Source organism: Leucoraja erinacea, chromosome 2 (assembly GCF_028641065.1).
Source record: "Leucoraja erinacea ecotype New England chromosome 2, Leri_hhj_1, whole genome shotgun sequence".
Classification (NCBI taxonomy): domain Eukaryota; kingdom Metazoa; phylum Chordata; class Chondrichthyes; order Rajiformes; family Rajidae; genus Leucoraja; species Leucoraja erinaceus.
Genome location: NC_073378.1, coordinates 51,190,824 through 51,213,956, shown reverse-complemented (window position 1 = coordinate 51,213,956; position 23,133 = coordinate 51,190,824). Strand labels below are relative to the sequence as shown.

Here is a 23,133-nt window from a genome sequence, read left to right as displayed (position 1 = left end):
AAGATTCCACAGATGTGACTGTGGTGTTGTTGATGGTGAGTGGGGTGAGGGGAGGGGGAGCTCTCCTAAAGTCTACAATCAATTCCACTGTCTTAAGAGCATTGAGCTCCAGGTTGTTGCAATGGCACCAGAACGCCTGCTGTGACACTTCCTTTCTGTAGAAAGTCATCACCTGTGGTTTTCCTTGGCCTGCCAGTCCCTTTGTGATTGGTAACCTCACCAGTGCTCTCTTTCTTCTTAATGATGTTCCAAACAGTTGATTTGGGTAATCCTAAGGTTTGGCTGATGTCTCGAACAGTTTTATTCTTGTTTCTCAGTCTCATAATGGCTTCTTTGACTTCATTGGCACAACTCTGGTTCTCATGTTAATAAAAGTTTCCAAAGGTGATGGAAAGACTGGGGGAAAGACTAGGTGCTGAGAGCTCTCTTATACCTGCATTGAGGAGGCAATTAAACAAACACCCGTGGAGCCATGTGTCCCAAACATCATGGTGCCCTGAATTGGGAGGACTATGTATAAACACAGCTGTAATTTCTACATGGTGAAACCAAAATGTATAAAAATGGCCTTTATTAAAATCTGACAATGTGCACTTTAACCACATATGATTTTTTTTTGTATTATAAATCTCAAATTGTGCAGAACATGAGGCAAATAAATAAATGATGGTCTTTGTCCCAAACATTATGGAGGGCACTGTATATTGGTAGAGTTAACAAAATGTGAGCGCAGCACAAACATCACAATTTCATTTACAAAATAATTCATACAGCATGCTAGGAAATAGGGAATTAGCAGGACGAATATCTTCTGGGAATCATATGGGAACATTTAATTTTTAGTTTAGATATACAGCACGGAAATAGGCTATTCGGCCCATCGAGTTAGGCCGACCAGCGATCCCCGCACATTAATACTATCCTACACACACTAGGGACAATTTACACATACACCAAGCCAATTAACCTACATCCCTGTACGTCTTTGCAGTGTGGGAGGAAACCGAAGAACGCTGAGAAAACCCAAGCTGTCACGGGGAGAACGTACAAACACCGTACACACAGCACCCGTAGTCGGGATCGAACCCGGGTCATGGCGCTGCAAGCCAGCAACCCTACTGCTGCGAAACAAGCCCTATGGCCCAACGAGTCAGCACCGACCAGCGACCCCCCTCACACTAACATTATCGTACACACTAGGGATAATTTACAATTACACCAAGCCAATTACCCCTCAAACCTTTATGTATTTGGAGTGACAAGAAGTGCAAAAATGGCCCAAATATCACACTGCCATTGCAGCTGACAAGTACAAGAATTTCATTGTTCCTCTTTGGGACATATCACAATTAAACAGTCTTGACTCTGGGATGAAGGAGCTGGCCATCAGCACACAATGTCAGCAATTAAATAATAAATTTAAAGAGTCAATCTCTGGGTCATCGATTATAAACTTCATTGGGAAACCTATGATTATGTATAAATCAGCCCACAAGTCAAGAAGCAAGAAACAAGATAGATGAAGGGAGAAGGCAAGCCCCTCTTTTACACAAAAATGACCGTTTTAAACTTTCAGCAATATTGGATAACTTGAAAAGACACCAAAACCAAATTGAGGAATTATTTTATTTATTTGTTCATAAGAAAGAGAAAGGCAGGTAGTGTCATATTCTTTCTCATTTTTATCACATGCATATTTATGGCAAAAATCATTCATATAAATCATAGAACTAATTAAGCTGTGTTTTAAATTCCCCAAGAAGATATCTGGGCTTAAATCGATGAACAATCCTGTCCTTAGATTGAGTAAGATAAAGTCCAAGGTAACTGATAACTCCTTGCATTCATAAATCTGTTTGATAAATTTGAAATTTAGTTTAGTTTTGTTTATTATTGTCACATGTACTGAGGTGCAGTGACAAGCTTTTGTTTGCTGCTATCCAGAAAAATACTACACATGACTACAATCAAGTCGTCTAATGTACAGATAAAGGGTACAAAATTTAGCGCAAGATAGAGTCTGAATAAAGATAGTTCAAAGGTCTCCAATGAGTTAGATGGGAGGTCAGGACCGCACTCCAGCAGGTAAGAGACAGTTTCAGTTGCTTGATAACAGCTGGGATGAAACTGTTCCTGAATTTGGAGGGATGTACCTCGTGACCTTTTGGATTTACCATATGCGATGAAATAAATTAACAAATAATCAGCCTTTAATTATATCGGCCTGGACAATGGGAGAATAAGCAAGTTTGGTATTTCAAGTCAAGTGTGTTTTATTGTCATATGTCCCAGATAGAACAATGAAATTCTTACTTGCTGCAGCACAACAGAATATGTGATCATAGTAAATAATAACAAAAATTCAGGAAAAAAAGAACAAACAATAATAATAATTAGTCTATTGTAGTTCATAGCTTATGAGATTGTAGTGTTTAATAGCCTGATGGCTACAGAGAAGAAGCTGTTCCTGAACCTGGACGTTACAGTCCTCAGGCTCCTGTACCTTCTTCCCGATGGCAGTGATGACATGAGTGTGTGGCCAGGATGGTGTGGGTCTTTGATGATGTTGGCTGTCTTTTCGAGGCAGTGACTACGGTAGATCCCTTCGATGGTGGGGAAAGTCAGAGTCGGAGATGGCCTGGGCAGTGTTCCCAACTTTTTGCAGTCTTTTCCGCTCCTGAACGTTCAAGTTGCCGAACCAGGTCACTTTGACATACCAAATCTCCATAATCTTCTCAGGAAGTAGACGCGCTGATGTGCTTTATTTATGATTGCATCAGTGTGCTGGGTCCAGGAAGGATCGTCGGAAATATGCATGCCCAGGAATTTTAAGTTTTTGACTCTCCACCATCGTCCCATTGATGTAAACACGATTGTGGGTCCTCAACCTTCCTCTTCCAAAGTCCACAATCAGTTCTTTGGTTTAGCTGATATTGAGAACCAGGTTGCTGTGCTGGCACCATTAGGTCAGTCAGTCGATCTCACTTCTATATTCCGACTCATCACCCATTTGTCCCACAACGGTGGTGTCGTCAGCGAACTTGAAAATGGAGTTCGCACTATGTCCAGCTACACAGTCATGAGTATAGAGCGAGTAAAGCAGGGGGCTGAGCAGGCAGCCTTGAGGTGCTCCCGTACTGATTATCACTGGGGATGAAGTGTTTCCGCCAATTCGAACAGACTGTGGTCCATGGATGAGGAAGTCGAGGATCCAATTGCAGAGGGATGCGCAGAGACCCAGTTCCGTGAGTTTCGTAACCAGCTTGGAGGGGATGATGGTATTGAACGCCAAGCTGAAGTTTATTAACAACAGCCTGAAGTAAGTGTTTTTATTGTCCAAGTGATCCGGTGCGGAGTGGAGAGCCAGTGAGATCACATCCACCGTGGACCTGTTGTGATGCGAACTGTAGTGGGTCGAGCTTCTTATTGAGATAATAGTTGATATGCCCCATAACCAACCTCTCAAAGCACTTCATCACCACGGACGTTAGTGCCACTGGTCAATAGTCATTGAGGCACGTCAACTTACTCTTCTTGGGCATCGGTATTATTGATGCCCTCTTAAAGCAGGAGGGAACCTCAGACCTCAGCAGTGAGAGATCGAAAATGTCTGCAAAAACCCCTGCCAGTTGGTCTAGTAACTAGGTGTATTTATGGTACATTTGTACAAAACTACGATGATTTTGTTGGTTTCATAGCTTTATGCTTCGGTGTTTTATTGCTTTTTATTGCTTCGGAGCGTATAACTGTTATATTCCCATTGTAGTTAATGGTGTGCCTGGTAAAAACTTCGGCAAACAAACTTGTAATGTTTTCTGTGATATATTTAGATTTGTTCACTCCTTGCAGGATAGTAATGTAACTTTATCAATGACAGTAATTAGGACAACCGCAGTAAGTGCGGTGATCATTTAGGTCGCTTTGTGTTTTATTTTTTTTAGCTCCGCTGATAATAAACAAACTGTTGAAACAGATTCTCGCTACTGCCATTACAGTGTCAACCTTTGTGAGTCCATCATTTACATGCCGCTGGAAATTAAACCTCGCCCCACACTCCTCCACTCTCCCTCTCACACTCCTCACGAAGAGCCACCCGCTACATTAGGCGGAATGGTCCTTTCATTCGTTAAAATACTAATCTCTGATGGGGCCGGTTTTACAGACTTAACCGTGACCGGCCGCGTTTAACCAGGGCTCTGGGAACCCGGCATCTGACGGGGACGAGGAGGGTTCCAGAGGAAGGCAGGGACAACTAAAGGGCCTGTTCCACTGTACGAGGTAATTTCTCCCAAGTTACTCCTGATTCGAACTTGGAGAAGTACGGTAATAGCCGCTTGTAGGTACTTGGGGCTCTCATGGACATTTTTCAACATGTTGAAAAAACTTCACGAGCTTACCACGTTTCCCGAGTACCTGCCGTTAGCGTTACGAGCCGCTATGAGACGTCCCGAGCTCCGACGTACCCGCTTCGTACATTCTACGTACTTATCACAATTTTGATTTCGTAGTGGGACAGGCTCTTTAGAATCCGGCAGCAGAGTGGCTCTGTTAATGGATTCATTCCACAGTGAGTTCAGTTCGGAAAGAACACACGCCGGTAGATCCGCGGCCACTGGTTCAGGAGATTGATCCAATTATTGACCAACAGGCGGTGTAACCCGTCTGTGACAGACTCCACAGTGACATAGATCCACAAGAGCGGGTGTTCACTCTGATCAATAACTCAGGCACAGTGAACTTCACAATGTAAAACCATCCCAGTCAAAACCGTCCCGGAGATCTGCCTTACAACTCTAGGCAAGGTCCCACTGAAGGCAAGAACAACATTCTATTCACTAAAAATATACGCAAGCGGGCCGGATGGTTTAAATACAATACAATCAGTTTTATTCATCACATTGCACATAAAGTGCAAGTGAAATGAATTTGCCAGCAGCGGTACAATGAAAAAGAACACACAAAAAATGTAACACAAACATCCACCACAGCATTCATCACTGTGGTGGAAGGCACAAAAATCAGCCAGTCCTCCTCCATTTTCCCCCGTGGTCGGGACCTCAACCCTCCGCAGCCGTCGCGGCGGGTGTCCAGATGTTCAGACAAGGTAAAAAGTCCTGGTAAGTCCTGAAACGGTGCCTCCCCCACCGGAGACCGCGGCTTCAAGTTGGTGTAGGCCGCAGGCCGGCTGTCGGAGATTTAAAGTTCACGCCGCAGCCAGAAGCACCGCAGACCGCAGGGCTGGCAGTCGAAGCTCCCCTCAAGGGATCCCTGGCGAGGGACCCCGCTCCTGATGGTAAGTCCACGCCGCGCCCGCGGTAGAAGTTGGCCGCAGGCCGGCATTCGGAGCTTCTTCTTCTCCCCGGGTCCCTCACGAGGGATCCCAGGCTGCGGACACCGCGTCGGCCGCAGCTCTGCAGACCGCGGCTTCAGGCTGCCGCGGGCCAGCGAACGGAGCACTCCCCTCCGTCGAGCCCGGCGAGGGCTCGCCCGCTCCACGCCGCGCCCGCTGCTGAAGCCCCGGGCATGTCTCCGGGAAAGGCTGCACCGATCCTTGCTGTTAGCCCATGGGGGAGGCAACATGGAAAAAGTCACCTCTCCATGGAGATGACCAAAACGGTTTCCCCCTTACCCCCCACCACAAACAAGCCACACAAAGAAACATTAAAAACATACATTTGTTGGTAGAATAGTTAACAATTTATACACACTGCGTTCGCTTTTTTCCCCCCGAATGACCTTTGACAAATCCCATGATTCCTTGCGTTTATCAGAATACCGAACTCGCTTATTCTCTCATCAAATATTGCCATGTCTTTATGTTCCACATGATGGGACAAACACCTCAACTTGCTTCCAGAATCCATCGTTCATTCTGTGATATCCTTGTAAACAATGTATTCAAATAACCAAGCTATAACGATAGAAGGGTCAGCATATGATATTATGACAGAATTGTGCTTTTGTGATCAACTACCCAACAGCAGATGCAATAGATAACTGGGAAAATTCCATTGGATCTGAGAATCTCATGTTTTAGGTTTAATGAGATTAATTTGGACATCCTGAATCCATAACATTTCTTTCAATGATGCTCAATGGAGAATGTCAATTCAGAGGATCTCTCTTTACGATATTGAAAGTAATATCAAAGTATTTTGAACTTAAATACTAAGTAAATTTTGACTGAATCAAGCAAAAAAAACCTGGTTTAAAAGATAACTTTCTGTACTTTGCTTTGAGCTGACTCAAGGTAATTTAATAGGCCAAAATAAACAGAAACAAAGAAGTAAATGTGCCAAATGGTCATAAGCATGGACACAACAGATATGCAGAAATAATGCCGACAGGGAATATTATGAGGGTGTAGGATACACATTAAGTAAAACTGGAATGAACATTATAATCTGTATATTTAATTTCACCAATACTAAGAATATTTCAAAATTTTACTTCATTGTAATGAATTTTGTAATAAGTCAGTTTTATTTCTTACCTGCCAAATTTATCTTTTTTGTTGAAATCAGCTCCACTGTTAAGCAACAAATTTAAGCATTCAAGATTTCTAAAATAAAAAGATGTATAACAAAGCTAAGATACAAGTTAAAACTGAAATTCAAAGATTTAGACAGTATTTTGTTAGACTGATAAAAAGATGCACAATTGCAACTATTTGTAGCAAGATCAATAACGTCAACAATTTCTGAGAAAGCATTGGTACTGAAACACAAATTTTCAAAAAAATTTGAATGCCAGTGTACATTTTTCTTTATCAATTTTTACCTTCTTGTGGTTCCCCCATTCATTTACTCTAATTTGCAGATGTTGGAAAACAAATATGCAGTTAATGCTTGAGAAGAGTATGGGCAAAAAAAGGGCAACTCAAATAGATACTACTAGGCTGTGGGCCGAGCATCAAAAATGTGTCTAGAAATAGGATTTCATGACCCAAGTCACCAAACTACATGACATTTTCACATATTGTGTAAAAATATTTATATAAATCACCCGTGAAACTCGATGTGAAGAAGACTTGCACATTTTTATTAAATCAGAGAAAAACCGGAAAAATGTCGGGAATTTTTTAGTCCAATCAAAGCACATTGAGTTATCTGCCAGTTGGCCAATCACGCGCTTTGTTTCAGACTAGCACACAAAATGGCTGAGGGGGCCTTCACAGATGCCTGTTTTACTGGAGATTCCGATTTGTTGTTCTGTGGAATAAATGTCGTGGAAACTGCAGCAGGTTAATTGTATTTAGTGGGAAAAGCATTAAAAAGGCTGAAGAAAGTGCTGCGAAGTGGATTAAAGTGCAAGAAAGCCTTCAGTCCCTGCCGATGTGCTGGAACACAAAGAAGGCCCCCATGAATCAACTCTAACTGTTGCCCACAGCCTATACAATCACTGGAAGGGAGAGGTCCAACATGCATTTGGAAAGGCAAGGAAAAATTGCAGGTAATCAGCATTGCTTTGTGTGTGGGAAATTGTGTCTCACCAATTTGACTGAGTTTTTTTTAAAGAAATGACCAAGATCACTGGTGCAGTATGGGAGACACTATCAACTTGGCCCTTAGCAAGCCCTCTGGTAAGATATTGCATGCCAGGCTGGTTTAGTTTAGCTTAGAGATACAGCGCGGAAACAGGCCCTTCGGCCCACTGGGTCCTCGTCGACCAGCGATCCCCTACGCACACTAGGGACAATTTTTACATTTACCAAGCCAATTAACCTTTGTACGTCTTTGGAGTGTGGGAGGAAACCGAAGATTCCGGAGAACACACTCAAGTCACAGGGAGAACGTACAAACTGCTAGACAGCACTTGTAGTTGGGATCAAACCTAGGTCTCTGGCACTGCATTCACTGTAAGGCAGCAACTCATCCGCTGCGCCAGGCTGGTGTTGGAGGTTAGTCCACATGGGTTCCAGAGCAAGCTATCCAAATTAATACAAAATTGGCTTGAAAGTAGGAGATGGAGGATGGTGGTAGATGGTTGATTTGGTAGATGGCACTTGGATAGCTACATGGGTAGGAAAGATTTGGAGGGATATGGGCCAGGAGCAGTTATGTGGTTCCAGCTCGGTTCAGCGACTTGGTCTGCATAGAAAAGTTGGATGGAAGGGCCTTTTCAGTGCGGTATAACTCGATTACTCCACAAGATACCTGGCAATTTTCAAACGGAAATAGCATCTGTGATGTAGGACCCACTGTAGGATTATAAATGTTGGCATAAAGGTCATCATTGTCACAATGTCAGGATAATACGACTATAAAAGCAACTACGGAAGATATTAATTTTTAAATCACAGGAAGTATGGATTATAAATCAAGATGCATTGACAAGCCTATGTTAAAGCGGTATCAGTTACAGTGAGCAACATTTTGAACAACACAATACAATTCTTGACAAGAGTGCTTAAGAAGGAACTTCAGATGCTGGAAAATCAAAGGCTCTTGAAATTTCAGTGAGTCGATTCAGATTCTGAGGATGCTGTCATTATGATGGAATACAAAGATAAAACTAATTTGTCTTTTTGATTTGATGGAAAAATAGAAAAGGGTGAGTAAAGGAAAAGTATTGATGACTACATAAATTGGAGTGGGCAAACGTGATAATGATTGCTAACTGGAGGGCTACCCACGTAAACTGCTGTATTCAGTTAGTAGCAGTTTTCAATAATTGAACAAGGCACAAATTACACAATTACATTTAGAACAATGCATGAGCAGTGCCAGTATCTGAACTTTTAACATGAAGGTCCAACACTGGGTTTATGCAGGCTAAACATGATAATGTGTGGTGCAGCAGTTAAGGTACAGGATGAGTAGACCAGAGGAACGGGCTAACAATCCGGACACACAAATTCAAATTGCACCATTGAGGCTGTGGAATTTATTACAGATCAACTGCCTGGCAATTTAAAATACAATGCATTCTGAAAGTATTCAGGCCCCTTCACTTTTTCCACAATTTGTTACGTTACAGCCTTATTCTAAAATGGATTAACAAAAATTGTTTTCATCAACCTACACACAATACCCCATAATAAAAAAGCGAAAACAGGTGTTTAGAAATTTTTGCAAAGTAATTAAAAATAAATAATTGAAACATCACAATTGCATAAGTATTTAGACCCTTTACACAGTACTTTGTTGAGGCACCTTTGGCTGCGAATATAGCCTCAAGTCTTCTTGGGTATGACACTACAAACTTGGCACACTTGTTTTTGGGTAATTTCTCCCATTCTTCTCTGGCAGGTCCTCTCAAGCTCTGTAAGGTTGGATGGGGAGCGTCGATGCACAGCTATTTTCAGGTCCCTCCAGAGATCTTCGATCGTTTCAAGTCCGGGCTCTGGCTGGGCCACTCACGGACATTCACAGACTTGTCACGGCCACTACTGCCACAGTTTGAGGTCCAGAATGCTCTGGAGCAGGTTTTCATCAAGTACGGATCTCTCTGTACTTTGCTCCGTTCATCTTTCCCTCGATCCTGACTAGTCTTCTAGTTCCTGCCGTTGAAAAACATCCCCACACCATGATGCTGCCACCACCATGCTTCACTGTAGGTAGGGTATTGGCCAGGTGATGAGCGGTGCCTGGTTTTCTCCAGACATGCTGCTTGGCTTTCAAGGCCAAAGAGTTCAATCTTGGTTTCATCAGACCAGAGAATCTTGTTTCACATGCCTTTTGGCAGGCTGCCATGTGCCTTTTACTGAGGAGTGGATTCCGTCTGGCCACTCTACCGTAAAGGCCTGATTGGTGGAGTGCTGCAGATTTAGTTGTCCTTCAGGAAGGTTCTCCCATCTCCACAGAGGAACTCTGGAGCTCTGTCAGAGTGACCATCGGATTCTTGTTCACATCCCTGACCAAGGCCCTTCTCCCCAGATTGCTGTTTGGCCTGGCGGACAGCTCTACGAAGAGTCCTGGTGGTTCCAAAGTTCTTCCATTTAAGAATGAAGAAGGCCACTATGCTCTTCGGGACCTGCAATGCTGCAGAAACTGTTTTATACCCTTCCCAGATCTATGTCTTGACACAATCCTATCTCGGAGGTCTATGGACAATTCCTTCGTCTTCATGGCTTGGTTTTTGCTCTGACATGCACTGTCAACTGTGGGACCTTATTTAGATAGGTGTGTGCCTTTCCAAATCATGTCTAATCAATTTAATTTCCCACTGGTGGACTCCAATCAAGTTGTAGAAACATCTCAAGGATAATCAATGGGAACAGGATGAACCTAACCTCAATTTTGAGTGTCATATCAAAGGGTCAGAATACTTATGTAAATGTGATATTCCAGTTATTTGTTTTTAATTACTTTGCAAAAAATGTTTTTTTTTGCTTTTTTATTATGGAGTATTGTGTGTAGATTACTGATTAAAAAAAAGAATTTAATCCATTTTGGATTAAATGTAATCAATTTTTAATCCATTTTGTAATGTAACAAAATGTGGAAAAAGTGAAGGGGTCTGAATACTTTCTCAATGCACTGTAAAAACTGGTCAGTTGATTCATTAATGCCTTTCAGTGGAGGAAAACTGCCATCCTTAATCTATCTTACCAATAGGTGGCTCCAGACCTTACATCTTGAAATAGCTTGGCAAATCATAAACTGCTACATTAAAGCAGGAATAGAAAAAAGGAGGCAAGTAAAATGTTCCCAACCCACTCAACTTAATAAACTCTTCCTCAAAGATTTGTGGATTATGACTGGTATCCAAATTGTGACAGCTATACTAGATATAGAACATAAATAGTACAGCACAGGAAACAGACCCTTCAGCCCACAATGCGCCGAACATCTTCCTCCACAACATCACCATCTGTGTAAAAATAAACCTGTCCCGCACATCTCTGCAAAGTTTGCCTCTCTCACCGTAAAGCTATGCCCTCTAGCTTTTGATATTTCCATTCTTGGACAAGACTTCTGACTGTCTACCTGTGCCTCGCAAATTTTTATATACTTATATCAGGTCTCCCTGTAACCTCCAATGTTTCTGAGAAATCAGAATATAACCAGAATATCTTGCAAAACCACATGGAAACAGGCTCTTTGGCCCAACTAGTCAATGCCAACCTGGTTTTATAGTTGACCTAGTCCCATTTGCCTGCATTTCACCTATAACCCTCTGAACCTTCCATATCTGTTTAAATGCCTTTTAAATGTCTACATTACACTTCCCTCTGCAGTTTCGTCTGGTAGCACATTTCATATACATACACCAATCGCTGCATAAAGAAATTGCCTCTCGGGTCTCTTTTAGATCTTTCCTCTCCCAACTTAAACCTACGTCCTCCAGTTTTGGATTCCTGTACCCTAGCAAACACTTTCAGGGAACTGTGCACTTGTACCCCTCGGTTTCTCTACTCTGCAACACACTTCTGGGCCCTACTAGTTACTGCGCTAGTTTTGCCCTGGTTAAGAACCTTAGTACCATCTAAGAACCTCAGTACCATCTAGGACAAGTCCTTCAGCTTTGATAGTGCCCTGTCAACCACTCTAAATATTAATTCCTCCTCACCAAGAGTGCAGTGGCTGCAGTGTATACCCAAGGAACTTAAGTAGTACTTCCCTAATTTGCAACAATCATAAATAAGAGAGACAAGGGGAAAAAATAACACATGGGAATACTAGTCTTTATATTCCCTCTGAGTTGCTGTCATCCTGACTTGGAAAAATATTGTTATTCATTCACTGTTGTTGAGCCTAAATCCCTGCATCACACGACCCAACTGTATGACAGGAGTACTGTGTAAAGTACTGTTAACACTGAGTCATAGAACTTCATACTAAGTACTTTAATACGAATACATACAGAGACCATAACGACAGGTACCGTAGACTCAAGGTCGTAGCTCAAACTGAAAGTATGATTGCTTACATTCCACAGGATGGCATGGTGGAAACCCAACATGGATTAGGGATCGGGACCTAAATCGCAAAACCAGACATGGATCAAATCAGCAATAGTGATTGATCTATAAGTACCTTCACCAGAAGGCCTGTCTGTAGCCCTTTCAAGGAGGTGATTCACCACAATCTTCCCAACATCAATTAGGTGAGCATAATAAATGCTGGCCTCACTCTTATCTTCCAGATCTTGATAAATTAATTAGATAAAACAGAAAAAGCTGCTATCACAGGTATAATTGACCATGGAGTCATGGTCCTCACAAATGTTATCACAGATGATGATAGACAATTTGGTCACAGGAAATGGCGGCTTCATGAACACCAACATCCTTAAAGATGGAAGATTTGAGCACAAATGCAAAAATACAAAGTTGAAGCACTTATAACCATCTTCAGTGATGAGTAGATAATCCGCCTTAGCTTCATCTCAAGGTCTCCACCATAACAGAAAGCAATCATCTGTCAAATTGATTCACAACAATGTAAATGAAATAGCAGGCGACTTCACTGCATGCATAACCTCTCGGTCCCAACATTATCAAAGATAATATGCACTTATGTAGTGTATCCAACATGTTGCAAGCAACTAAACATTGTCATTATCAAAGAAAGAAAAGACATTGAGTCATGGAAAGATAGCAAAACAAATTATAAAGGAATTGGCAAAATGTGCATTTTGAAAGAGCAAGGAGAAGTGCAGAGTTTTACGGAGCCAAAGCCAGTAGTTGTGGCTATTTCAACTTAAAGTACTATCATCAGCAATGAAGCTATTAAAAGAAGGGTTAAAGGGACTAGAACAGAAGGAGCCGAGAGAACTAGAAAACTCAGGGTTGTAAGAGGCTGCAGAATTAGGTGATAAATGAAACAGTTCAGATATGGGTAGCAAAGATTTTGATAAATATGTTCATGGGTAGAAGATTTGAGGCCTGCTGGAGATCACTAAATTAGTCAAATCTGAAGGAAACAAAGACATTGTATGAACAGTGATCAGCTAAAGTAGAGGGGAAGGGGAAAGGGGTGAATTTAGAGATTTTGCACTGGAACAGATATATGGATGAAAACATTGCTGTGCCCAATACCACACCAAGATTTCACACTGTGACTCAACTTCCTACAAATTTCTAAGATAATAATGATAGCAAGGGAGCAGAGGCTGTGAACAAGTTAAAGGAAATGTCTTGAGATGTCTCTATAATTAGTTGCAGGGAATTTCTACACATTCAGCTTAATGTTGTGATGAATCTGAGATGTTGAAGCAACTGAAAGATCATTGTCCTTCCCGATCCCATCGTTGGTTCCTTAATTATCCAGAAACTATCAAAGCAGAAATCTAGAGCATTAAATGCAATCAATAACTGAGTCTCCACAGCCACCGAGGAAAAATCATTCGTAAGATTCACCATCCTCAAGGAGACAACATTTCCCAACATTCCATCTGTTCATGGCCACCCCTGATTTTGCAGCATTTTCTATTTTTATTTTAGATTTCCAGCATCCACAGATGTTTGATTTTCATTTGATGCTTGGCTTTAGACTTCTTAAGTCAGGGAATCTAAGAATTTGCTACACAAAGTTAATCTCGCATTCCTCAAATTTCAAAAGCAAAGGTCCAGACTACTCATTTTTTCCTGGTATCAGACCTACCAATACCAAGAACCAGCCTGTTGAGGAAAAACTGTGCTGGATGAACCCAGCGGGTCAGGCAGCAGCTGTGGGGGGAATAAACAACCAACATTACGTGTTGGGACCCTTCTCCAGCACTTTGTTTTTTGCTCAAAATTCCAGCATCTGCAGTTTCTAATGTTGCCACACGTCTGGTGAGTCTTAATTACATCCCACTCATTCCCACACTGACCTTTCTGTCCTGGGGCTCCTCCATTGTCAAGAGTGAGGCCCAGCGCAAATTGGAGGAACAGTAAATTGGTTGGGCAGCTTACACCCCAGCAGCATGAACATTGACCTCTAACTTCAAGTAGCCCTTGCTTTCCCTCTCCACTCCCCCCTTCCCAGTTCTCCTACCAGTGTTAACTGTCTCTGACAACATTTTATCTCTGTACCACCCACCAGTGGCGTAGGGTGGGTTTTGAGCGCCCGGGGCAGTTTAAAGTTTTGCGCCTCCTCATTAGCGCGGGGGGGGGGGGGGGGGGGGGGCAGAGGCGGGGGCGGGGCGGGGGCGAGGCATGGGCGGGGGCGGCGAGGGGGCAGGGGCGGGGGGGGCGGGGGCGGGGGGGGGGGCAGGGGCGGGGGGGGCAGGGCGGGGCGTGGGGGGGAGAGGCAGGGGCGGCTGGGACAGCGGCAGCGGCGACCAGAACACGGAGCTGGGGCGGCGGCAGCGGCGGCCTGGCCCGCGCTGTTTTTATACTCACAGCTCCAGGTAACCCCTCCTCGCTCCAACGGCTCCCCGGGCCTCTTAATTTTATTTAAAAAATGTATTCGACAATTTTTTTGCGCCCCTAAAAATTTAGCGCCTGGGGCAGTAACCCATGCTTTAAATCTCCTTTATTATTTAATCGGATGCATTTGTTACCCTTTGATCTACAACGAGCAATGCAAAAGCATTGCTTAAAAAAAAGGATGTTCACCAGAATATCCAATCTCTCCGATACCCATCTATCTATTATAATGCCACTCTCCCTCCCCACTATTTCCCCTCTCTCCACACGCTTCCCCCTCCCTCCCCTACCCCATCTCCCTCCTCCCCCACACCTCTCCCCTCCCCAATCCCTCTCTCCTTCCCTTCTCCATCTCCCTCTCCTCACCTTCCTCCCACCCCCATCCCTCTCTCCCCCACCCCCTTCCCTCTCTCAATCACCCCCCCCCCCCTCTCCCCCCACCCCCTTCCCTCCCCCACTAATTTCCCTCTCTCCCCCACCCCTTTCCCCTCCCCACTCTTCCCCCTCCATCCACACTCTTTCCCCCCCTACCCCATCTCCCTCTCCCTCCTCCCCTCTCTCCCCCTCCGTCCTCCCCTCTCCCCTCTCCCCCCACCCCCCCCCTCTCCCCCCCTCCTCCTCCCACCCCTATCCCCTTCCCTCCCCCCACCCACTTCCCTCTCTCACCCACCCCCCTCCCCCTACCCCCCCCCTTCCCTCCCCCGCTCTCCTCTCCCTCACAAATCTCTCCCGTTTCCTCCTCGCCCTCTTCTCACCCTTCCCTCTCCCCACCCCGTCTCCCCCTCCCCCCACCTGTGTGTTTGGGGGGTGGTTAGTGTGAGTGTGATGCCGCAGCGCCAGCCCCCCCCCCCCCCCCTCGCAAACGGGCGTTGGGGAAACAGACCCAACGGGTCTGCACTTGGTCTAGTTCCCTTTAAAACTGGGATGTAGATAATAAAGTGTTTGTCATTTATCAAATTTCAGGCTCATTAATTTTTCCACTATTTTTTTTTTACAAATGTTGCTATTTTATTTCATTTGAACTGAATCATAAGCTCTAGACTTTATAGAACCACGAGGTTGGATTTGCAAACGTGGAGTCAATGGTAGATTTTTTTGAGAGCTGTGAGGTAACTACGTGTGTTTGGGAAATTGGATCATTAACAATATCCATTAATGCGAGATCTATGAAGCAAATTTAGATGGTATGAGGTATATACATGGTTGGGAATTAAAACATTCTGTGCAATGAAATGCGAGAGAAAACAATTTCTCTGGACAAGTAAAAAGCTGAAAACAAGCTGGAAAAGCAAGGGGCTTGTTAGGTCCTTATCGACCTAACATTTACTCCCTCCACCATTTTGGTTGCAATGCTGGCCTCAATAAGATGCACCGTAGCAATTTGCCAAGGCTCCCTCAACAGTTCTACAAAACCTGTAACTTATGCCACCTCGAAGCACAAACACAGCTAGCACATGGGAACAGTATCACCAGTCTGTTCTCAAAATATATTGACAAGATTCCATGTGGTTGAGGGTATTCCCATGCCCAAGCAAATTTGTGGGGAAATCTAAAACTACATGGACCACAGCAGGTCAATGCATCAACTTTCCCAAATGTATTCAGGGTTAAAAAATGTCAGTCGTTTCAGTGACATCCACATACCATTAATATATCAAAAATGAAACACAGGAATAAAAAAAACAAGTAAACATACTTCCAGTGTTGGTAATTGGGGCAAAAACTGTACCTTTTTCAAAATTAGATTGGATAGATGGAGACAGAAAGTGTTAATCATCTACAAGTAATTGCGCATATTTGTGTGAGTTGCACTTTGAGTCAGAGTCATACAGCACAGAAATAACCCCGTGTCACAACTCATCCACTCTGAGATGCCCCATCTAAGCTAGTCCCATTTACCCACGTTTGGCCCATACCTGGGCGGGGTGGCACAGTGGAGCAGCAGTCGAGTTGCAGTCTTACGGCACCAGAGTCCCGGGTTCAAACCTGACAGCTTGTACCCTGTGACCATGTGGGTTTTCGCCAGGTGCTCCGGTTTCCTCCCACATTCCAAAGACGTACAGGTTTTTACTTTAAATAGCTTCTGTAAATCGCCCCAAGTGTGTAGGATAGTACTAGTTTATGGGCTGATCACTGTTTGGCACGGACTCGATGAGCTGAAGGGCCCGTTTCCACACTGTATTTCTAAAGTCTAAATCTATCTAAGCCTTTCCTATCCATGTACCTGCCCAGTGTCTTTTAAATGCTGCTGCAGTACCTGCCTCAACTACCTCTTCTGGCTGCCTGTTCCATATATCTATGACCCACTGAATGAAAAAATTGCCACTAGATTCCTATATCATGTAAATCTTGCCCCTCTAAGAAAAGCTAATGCATCACATGCCTGAAATCCAAAAGAAATAACCAAGGACCTTGTTTTACAACAACATGCAAACCCATTGGCAATGTATTCTAATCATCTTCATAATTGATAACATTACATTCTTTCAAATTCTGGACATTTAATTTAGATGTCATCAAACCACTAGTAACTTGAAAATGCATGATATTTAAAAAAAAATTACAGCCACTGAAGGGTAATCTAAATGTTATTCATAATAAGTCAACTGAACAAAAGAGTTTTGTTTAAGAATGAACTGCAGATGCTGGAAAAAATGTTGGTAAAAGGGTAGACAAAAATGCTGGGGGATCTCAGCTGGTGAGGCAGCATCTATAGAGAGATGGAATACATGGCTGTCCGAAGAGGGGGTGCGTTGGGTGCGCTCACACACCCCTGTTTTTGCCCACAGTAAGAACAAATCCAGAGGAAAAAAACATTTGGATCGCAATCAGCGTTTACCCGAAATTCTGGTTCCCGCCCGCTGGATGATTTGGGGAAAAAATATTGCGACCATTCCGCAGTTGGGGGAAGTAGGTGGAACAGTAGCGTCGCAAAATGACGCTGTCTCTCCGCGCGTGCGCAGTGGGCCCGGCGGGGCGGGATCAGATTGCATTATGCAGTCCACACAATCAATGTCTACTCTGGGTAGGTAGTGGAATATTGCGTTGCAGGAGGGGGAGTCTGGTTTTTATCCTGGGTGGGAAACTACCCGCGAAGGGTCTAACAGGAGACCGTTCTCCCGTCGCCGGGCGGGAGCGGGAACGACTGGCAGCAGCCGTAACCCTGACACCAGACGCTGCTCCGGCTGGGCCTTCGTCTCTCCCGCCGTCGGGCCCACGACACCACACGTCCCCCCCACTGGGCCCACGCCTTTCTTCTCCCCCCTCCCCCCCGCCGCATTGCATCTCCCCCCCCCCCTCCCCGCCTTCCAATGCTGCGTGGGAGGGAGGAAGGTGAAAGAGGATGGAATGTAAGAGGGGGAGGGAGGGGAGGGGGAGAGAGAGAGGTGAAGGAGGGGAGGAGAGAGAGAGATGGGGAGGGAGAGAGAGATGGATGGGAGAGGGAAAGGGGGATTATCTTTAGTGAGATTGCAAAATTAAGATAGGTTTTAGAGCTATTATATTTTCTCCTCCATATGAATAACATCAAACAATTGGAACGGCTTTCTTTTCCTTGATAATACTGAAAAATATGAATTCCATAGTTTGTGGCATAAATATACACTTTAATAGGATCATTATTGCCAGATGTAACATTTCCATTTCGAGATCAAGGCAAGGGATGGGGGTAAATTTGCGTCAAGCCGATAGCCTAATCGTTAAAGAGTTAAAAGATAGCTTAATCGATAAAGAGCTGAGAAGAGGAATCAGAGCTGCCAAGGAAAGGCACTCTGAGAAGTTGAGGAGCAAGTTCTCAGCTAGTGACTCTTCTTCAGTTTGGAAGGGCATGCCAGAAATCACCAGCTATAAAAGGAAAGCCTCCGCTCTTTGGACAATCGTCAGCTGACGAACGACCTGAATGAGTTTTACTGCAGGTTTGAAAATCACAAACGTAACTCCCCAACACAGCCAGACCCTAGTCTGCAAAGAATGGACCCTGCACCCTCTCCTTCTCATTCACCATTTCACACCTACTTAAGACAAGACTCCAGTATGAAAAGAGTGGACCCTTTTCCACCCAACCAACACTTCACACCCACTCACAGCCTGACCTCAGTCTGGAAAGACTGGGCCCTTATACACCCACCCCACTCCAATCACCACCACACCCAATTACATAAAGTGCAAGTGAAATGAATTTGCCCGCAGCGGTACAATGAAAAAGAACACACAAAAACCCAATAAAAAGTTAATACAAACATCCACCACAGCAATCATCACTGTGGTGGAAGGCACAAAATTTGGCCAATCCTCCTCATTTCCCCCCATGGTCGGGACCTCAACCCTCCGCAGCCGCCGCTGCAGGCGTCCAGATGAGTAGACAAGGTAAAAAGTCCAGGTAAGTCCTGAATTGGTGCTTCCCCACCGGAGAACGCGGCTTCAAGATGGTGTAGGCTGCAGGCCGGCGGTCGAAGATTTAAAGTTCCCGCCGCGCCGCTGACAGAAGCACTGCAGACCGCAGGGCTGACGATCGAAGCTCCCCTACAGGGATCCCCGACGAGGGACTCCGCTCAAGATTGTAAGACCCTGCTGCGCCCGCGGCAGAAGTAGGCCGCAGACCGGCGGTCGGATCTTCTTCTCCCGGGTCCCCAACGAGGGATCCCAGGCTGCGGACGCTGCGCCAGCTGGAGCTCCAGACCCCAGCTTCAGGCTGCTGCGGGCCAGCGAACGGAGCGCTCCCCTCCGGCGAGAGCTCATCCACTCCACGCCGAGAGTCCACGCTGCGCCCGTTGCTGAATTTTAGCTCTGCATTCAACACCATTGTGCCAGAGCTACTACGCTCAAAACTTTCCGAGCTGTGCCTGAACCCCTCTGTCGGTGGATTGCCAGCTTCCTGACAGACAGGAAGCAGCATGTGAGGCTGGGAAAGCACATCTCGGACCCGCAAACGCTCAGCATAGGAACACCGCAAGGCTGCGTACTCTCCCCTCTCCTCTACTCTCGCTACACCAATGACTGCACCTCCACAGCCACCTCTGTCAAGTTTCTCAAGTTTGCGGATGAGACAACCCTGATTGGACTGATCCAGGATGGGGATCTCTTTACTCTTTCCAGTTTGACATCTTTCCTATGACATGGTGCCCAAAACTGAACACAATATTCCAAATGCGGTCTCACCAACGTCTCATACAACTGCAACATGACCTCCCAACTTCTATACTCAAAACTCTGACTGATGGCCAAAGTGCCAAAATACTTTTTGACCACCTGATGTACCTGCGACTTGACCTTCAAGGAACCATGCAACCATCAACCATTCCTCTGCCCACCTAGCTAATTGATCCAGATCCTGCTGCAATCTTTCACAACCATCTTCACTATCTGCAAAACCACTCACTTCTGTATAATCAGCAAACTTGCTAATCTTGCCCTGTTCTGTGACGTTTCAGAGTGCTGGAGTAACTCAGCGGGTCAGGCTGAGTATAGAAGTTGCTGGAGTAACTCAGCGGGTCAGGCTGAGTATAGAAGAGAGGTCATGTTACAGTTGCATAAGAGGTTGGTGAGGCCGCATTCAGGGTATTGTATTCAGTTCTGGGCACCATGTGATAGGAAAGATGTCATCATACTGGAAAGGGTACAGTGAAGATTTACGAGGATGTTGCCAGGACTAGATGGCCAGAGCTATAGGGAGAGGTTGAGTAGGCTGCGACTATATTTCATGGAGCACAGGAGGATGAGGAATGATCTAATAGAGGTGTATAAAATCATGATTTGAATAGATATGGTTGCGTCTTTTGCCCAGAGTAGGTGAATCGAGGAGCAGAGGACATAAGTTTAAGGTGAAGGGGAAAAGATTTAATAGGAATCTGGGGGATATATTTTTCACACAAAGGGTGGTAGGTGTATGGAACAAGCTGCCAGAGGAGGTAGTTGAGGCAGGGACTATCACAACATTTAAGAAACAGTTAGACAGGTACATGGATAGGACAGATTTGGAGGGATATGGATCAAACATGGGCAGGTGGAACTAGTGGAGATGGGACATGCTGGGACGAAGGGCCTGTTTCCACACTGTAACCCTCTATGACTATCAATCTTTCCCTCTCAAACCCATTCACCTGCCTTCTCCCCATTACCTCTGACACCCGTATCAATCAAGAATCTATCAATCTCTTCCTGAAAAATGTCTACTGACTTGGCCTCCACAGCTGTCTGTGGCAATGAATTCCACAGTTCACCACCCTCTGACTTAAGAAATTCCTGTTCATCTCCTTCCAAAAGGAATATCTTTTAATTCTGAGGCTGTGGCCACTGGTCCTAGACTCTCCCACTAGTGGAAACATCCTCTCCACATCCACTCCATCCAGGTTTTTACTAGGCTGGGACAGACTGCAACAGCTTCACACCATGTCCCAAAGCTTGTGTCCTGTCCTGCATCACCCAAGGCAGCAGAGACATTATAGGAGAGGGCAAGCACCGTCACAAAGTAGCTCACGATAGTTTGGGTAACATTAAGGAATGTCTATAATTGTCACATCATGAATATTACTGAAGGGTCTGAAATATAATCTATACCTTTCTCCAGAGATGCTGCCTGACCCACTGAGTTACTCCAGCACTCTGTGACATGTCACCTATCCATGTTCTCCAGAAATGCTGCCTGACCCACTGAGTTACTCCAGCACTTTGTGTCTATTTTCCCTTCACCCATCTGCCCAAGTCCACCCTCCCCTCTCCTTTCCTATGTTCCTTTCCACCCATAAACCTCTCTCTGCCTTTACATTTCACTCCTCTTTCAAATCTGCTCTACTTATCTACATGCATTTTTCTTCTTAACTTTTTAGTCATAGAATAATGCAGTGTGGAAACAGGCCCTTCAGCCCAACTTGCTCACACCGACCAACATGTCCCATCTACACTAGTCCCACTCACATGCGTTTGGCCCATATCCATCTAAACCTGTCCTATCCATGTACGTGTCCAAATGTCTCTTAAACATTACGATAGTCCCAGCTTTAACTACCTCCTCTGACAGCTCGTTCCATACACCCGCCAACCTTTGTGTGAAAAAGCTACCTCTCAGATTCCTGTTAATTTCTGAAATATTGGTCGTAAATTTGGTGCAAAAATGCTCCAAAATAAGGCTCAGAATGCATTAGAGCATCTAAAACCCCTGACCCTGGCATCGAGAGACTTCAGGCTCCGCACTCGTGATGTTTTTGTAATCCTGTTTTTGTAATCCTGTCATGCAACCCTCCTTTTTGAAAAGCATCGTACGGGCCTGGAAAAGGCGACATTTCGGGTCGAGACCCTTCTTCAGATAAATCACATCATTAATAAAGTCAGGACATTCTAAGCCTATACACTCCTAATAAAAGTTGCTTTCATTAAAAGATAGGAGCAAGTCACAGAAAATGCCTAAAAATTCTAAATCCTGAAATTATCTCAATCAAGGTCATGTTTGATTGCAGTAATTCTTCTGCATTCACATTGTAATTAGTTCAGCTTCTACACAACTATTGTCATTTGCTATTTGCATGTCATTGACTAGATGTAACTGCTGCTCTGTGAGGCACAGGGATACAATTACTGATACAACACTGCTGCTCAATGGCTCGGTGATATTCACTCACAAGAAGTACAAGGTCATTGCTCACCCTCCAGCAGCAGCCGCATGAAGACAAGTCCTGCCAAATTCATCTGGGGTGTCTATATCAAAGCCTGTAAAATAAAGCACATCTTTTGTGAAATCGTAGTTAAATTCACAAAAAAAAAGCTATTCAAATCACTACAGCAAAAGTTTTAATGCTGATTCGCAGTAATTTCTATATTAAATCAGTAGCAAATGACAAGCATCCTGTTTATTTTGTTACAAAAATTAGAAGATAAAATACATGAAGATACTATCACACATTTAAAATAATTAACTGACAATCCCATCCATACTGTCTATTGTGACACAGAATTAAAAATAAAACAGCATTTTTTAATATGCGTAGGAAAGAACTGCAGATGCTGGTTTAAATCGAAGATAGACACAAAGTGCTGGAGTAACTCAGCGGGACGGGCAGCATCTCTGGAGAGAAGGAATGGGTAACGTTTCGGGTAGAGAACCCTTCTTTCAGGCTGATTTTTAATAAGATAAAAAAAATGTTTTAACAATTTTTAGTAGATGGCCAATGGCAGAGATTTCAGCCTCTATTTTACTTTTGGAAGACAACTTACTTCCATCAAAGAGATCAGTAAATAATAATCTCAAAGTTTAAAAGAGAAAAATTAATTTCAGCCTTTCAAGTTATTCGAGCTAACAAGAGGTAACACTAAGTGACAAGGTTCCAGCAGTGCAAAAAATAACTGAGAAGCAGAGAAGCTGACCTTAAATATTTTCAATCATGCTGCATAGAACCTGGACGTGTATATGGAGGTACAAGAAATTGCCGTGCTGGAATTTTGATCAGAACACAAAGTGCTTGAGTACCTCAGCAGGTCAGGCAGCATCTGTGGAGGGAATGGTCTGGAGAAGGGACCCGACCCAAAAAGCCACCAATTCATTCCCTCCACAGATACAACCTGTCCTGTTGAGGTACTCCAGCATTGTGTGTTACGCACATGTATATATTTTTCCTCAAATCTATACTAAAGCATACAAGATAATAAGAGCAGATGTGATCTATTTTGGTTATCCACTAGATCAATGTTAAAATAGCCATCTGATAATCCAGGATTTAAATTCTAAGTGATGAAACAAGCAGCAATGAGGAATGTTTAAGAAAGAACTGCAGATGCTGGAAAAATCAGGTAGACAAAAAATGCTGGAGAAACTCAGCAGGCGAGGCAGCATCTATGGAGCAACG

General features: G+C 44.2%; 1 protein-coding gene across 1 annotated transcript in view; it reads right to left on the bottom strand.

Moving 5' to 3' along the window:
• The window catches only part of ankrd28b (ankyrin repeat domain 28b), a 139,954-nt gene that overhangs the window by 42,575 nt on the left and 74,246 nt on the right, over nt 1–23,133 (bottom strand). The window contains 2 exon segments of the mRNA XM_055656704.1: nt 6,494–6,562; nt 21,937–22,000. Of these exon segments, the coding sequence (XP_055512679.1) occupies nt 6,494–6,562; nt 21,937–22,000 (133 nt within the window).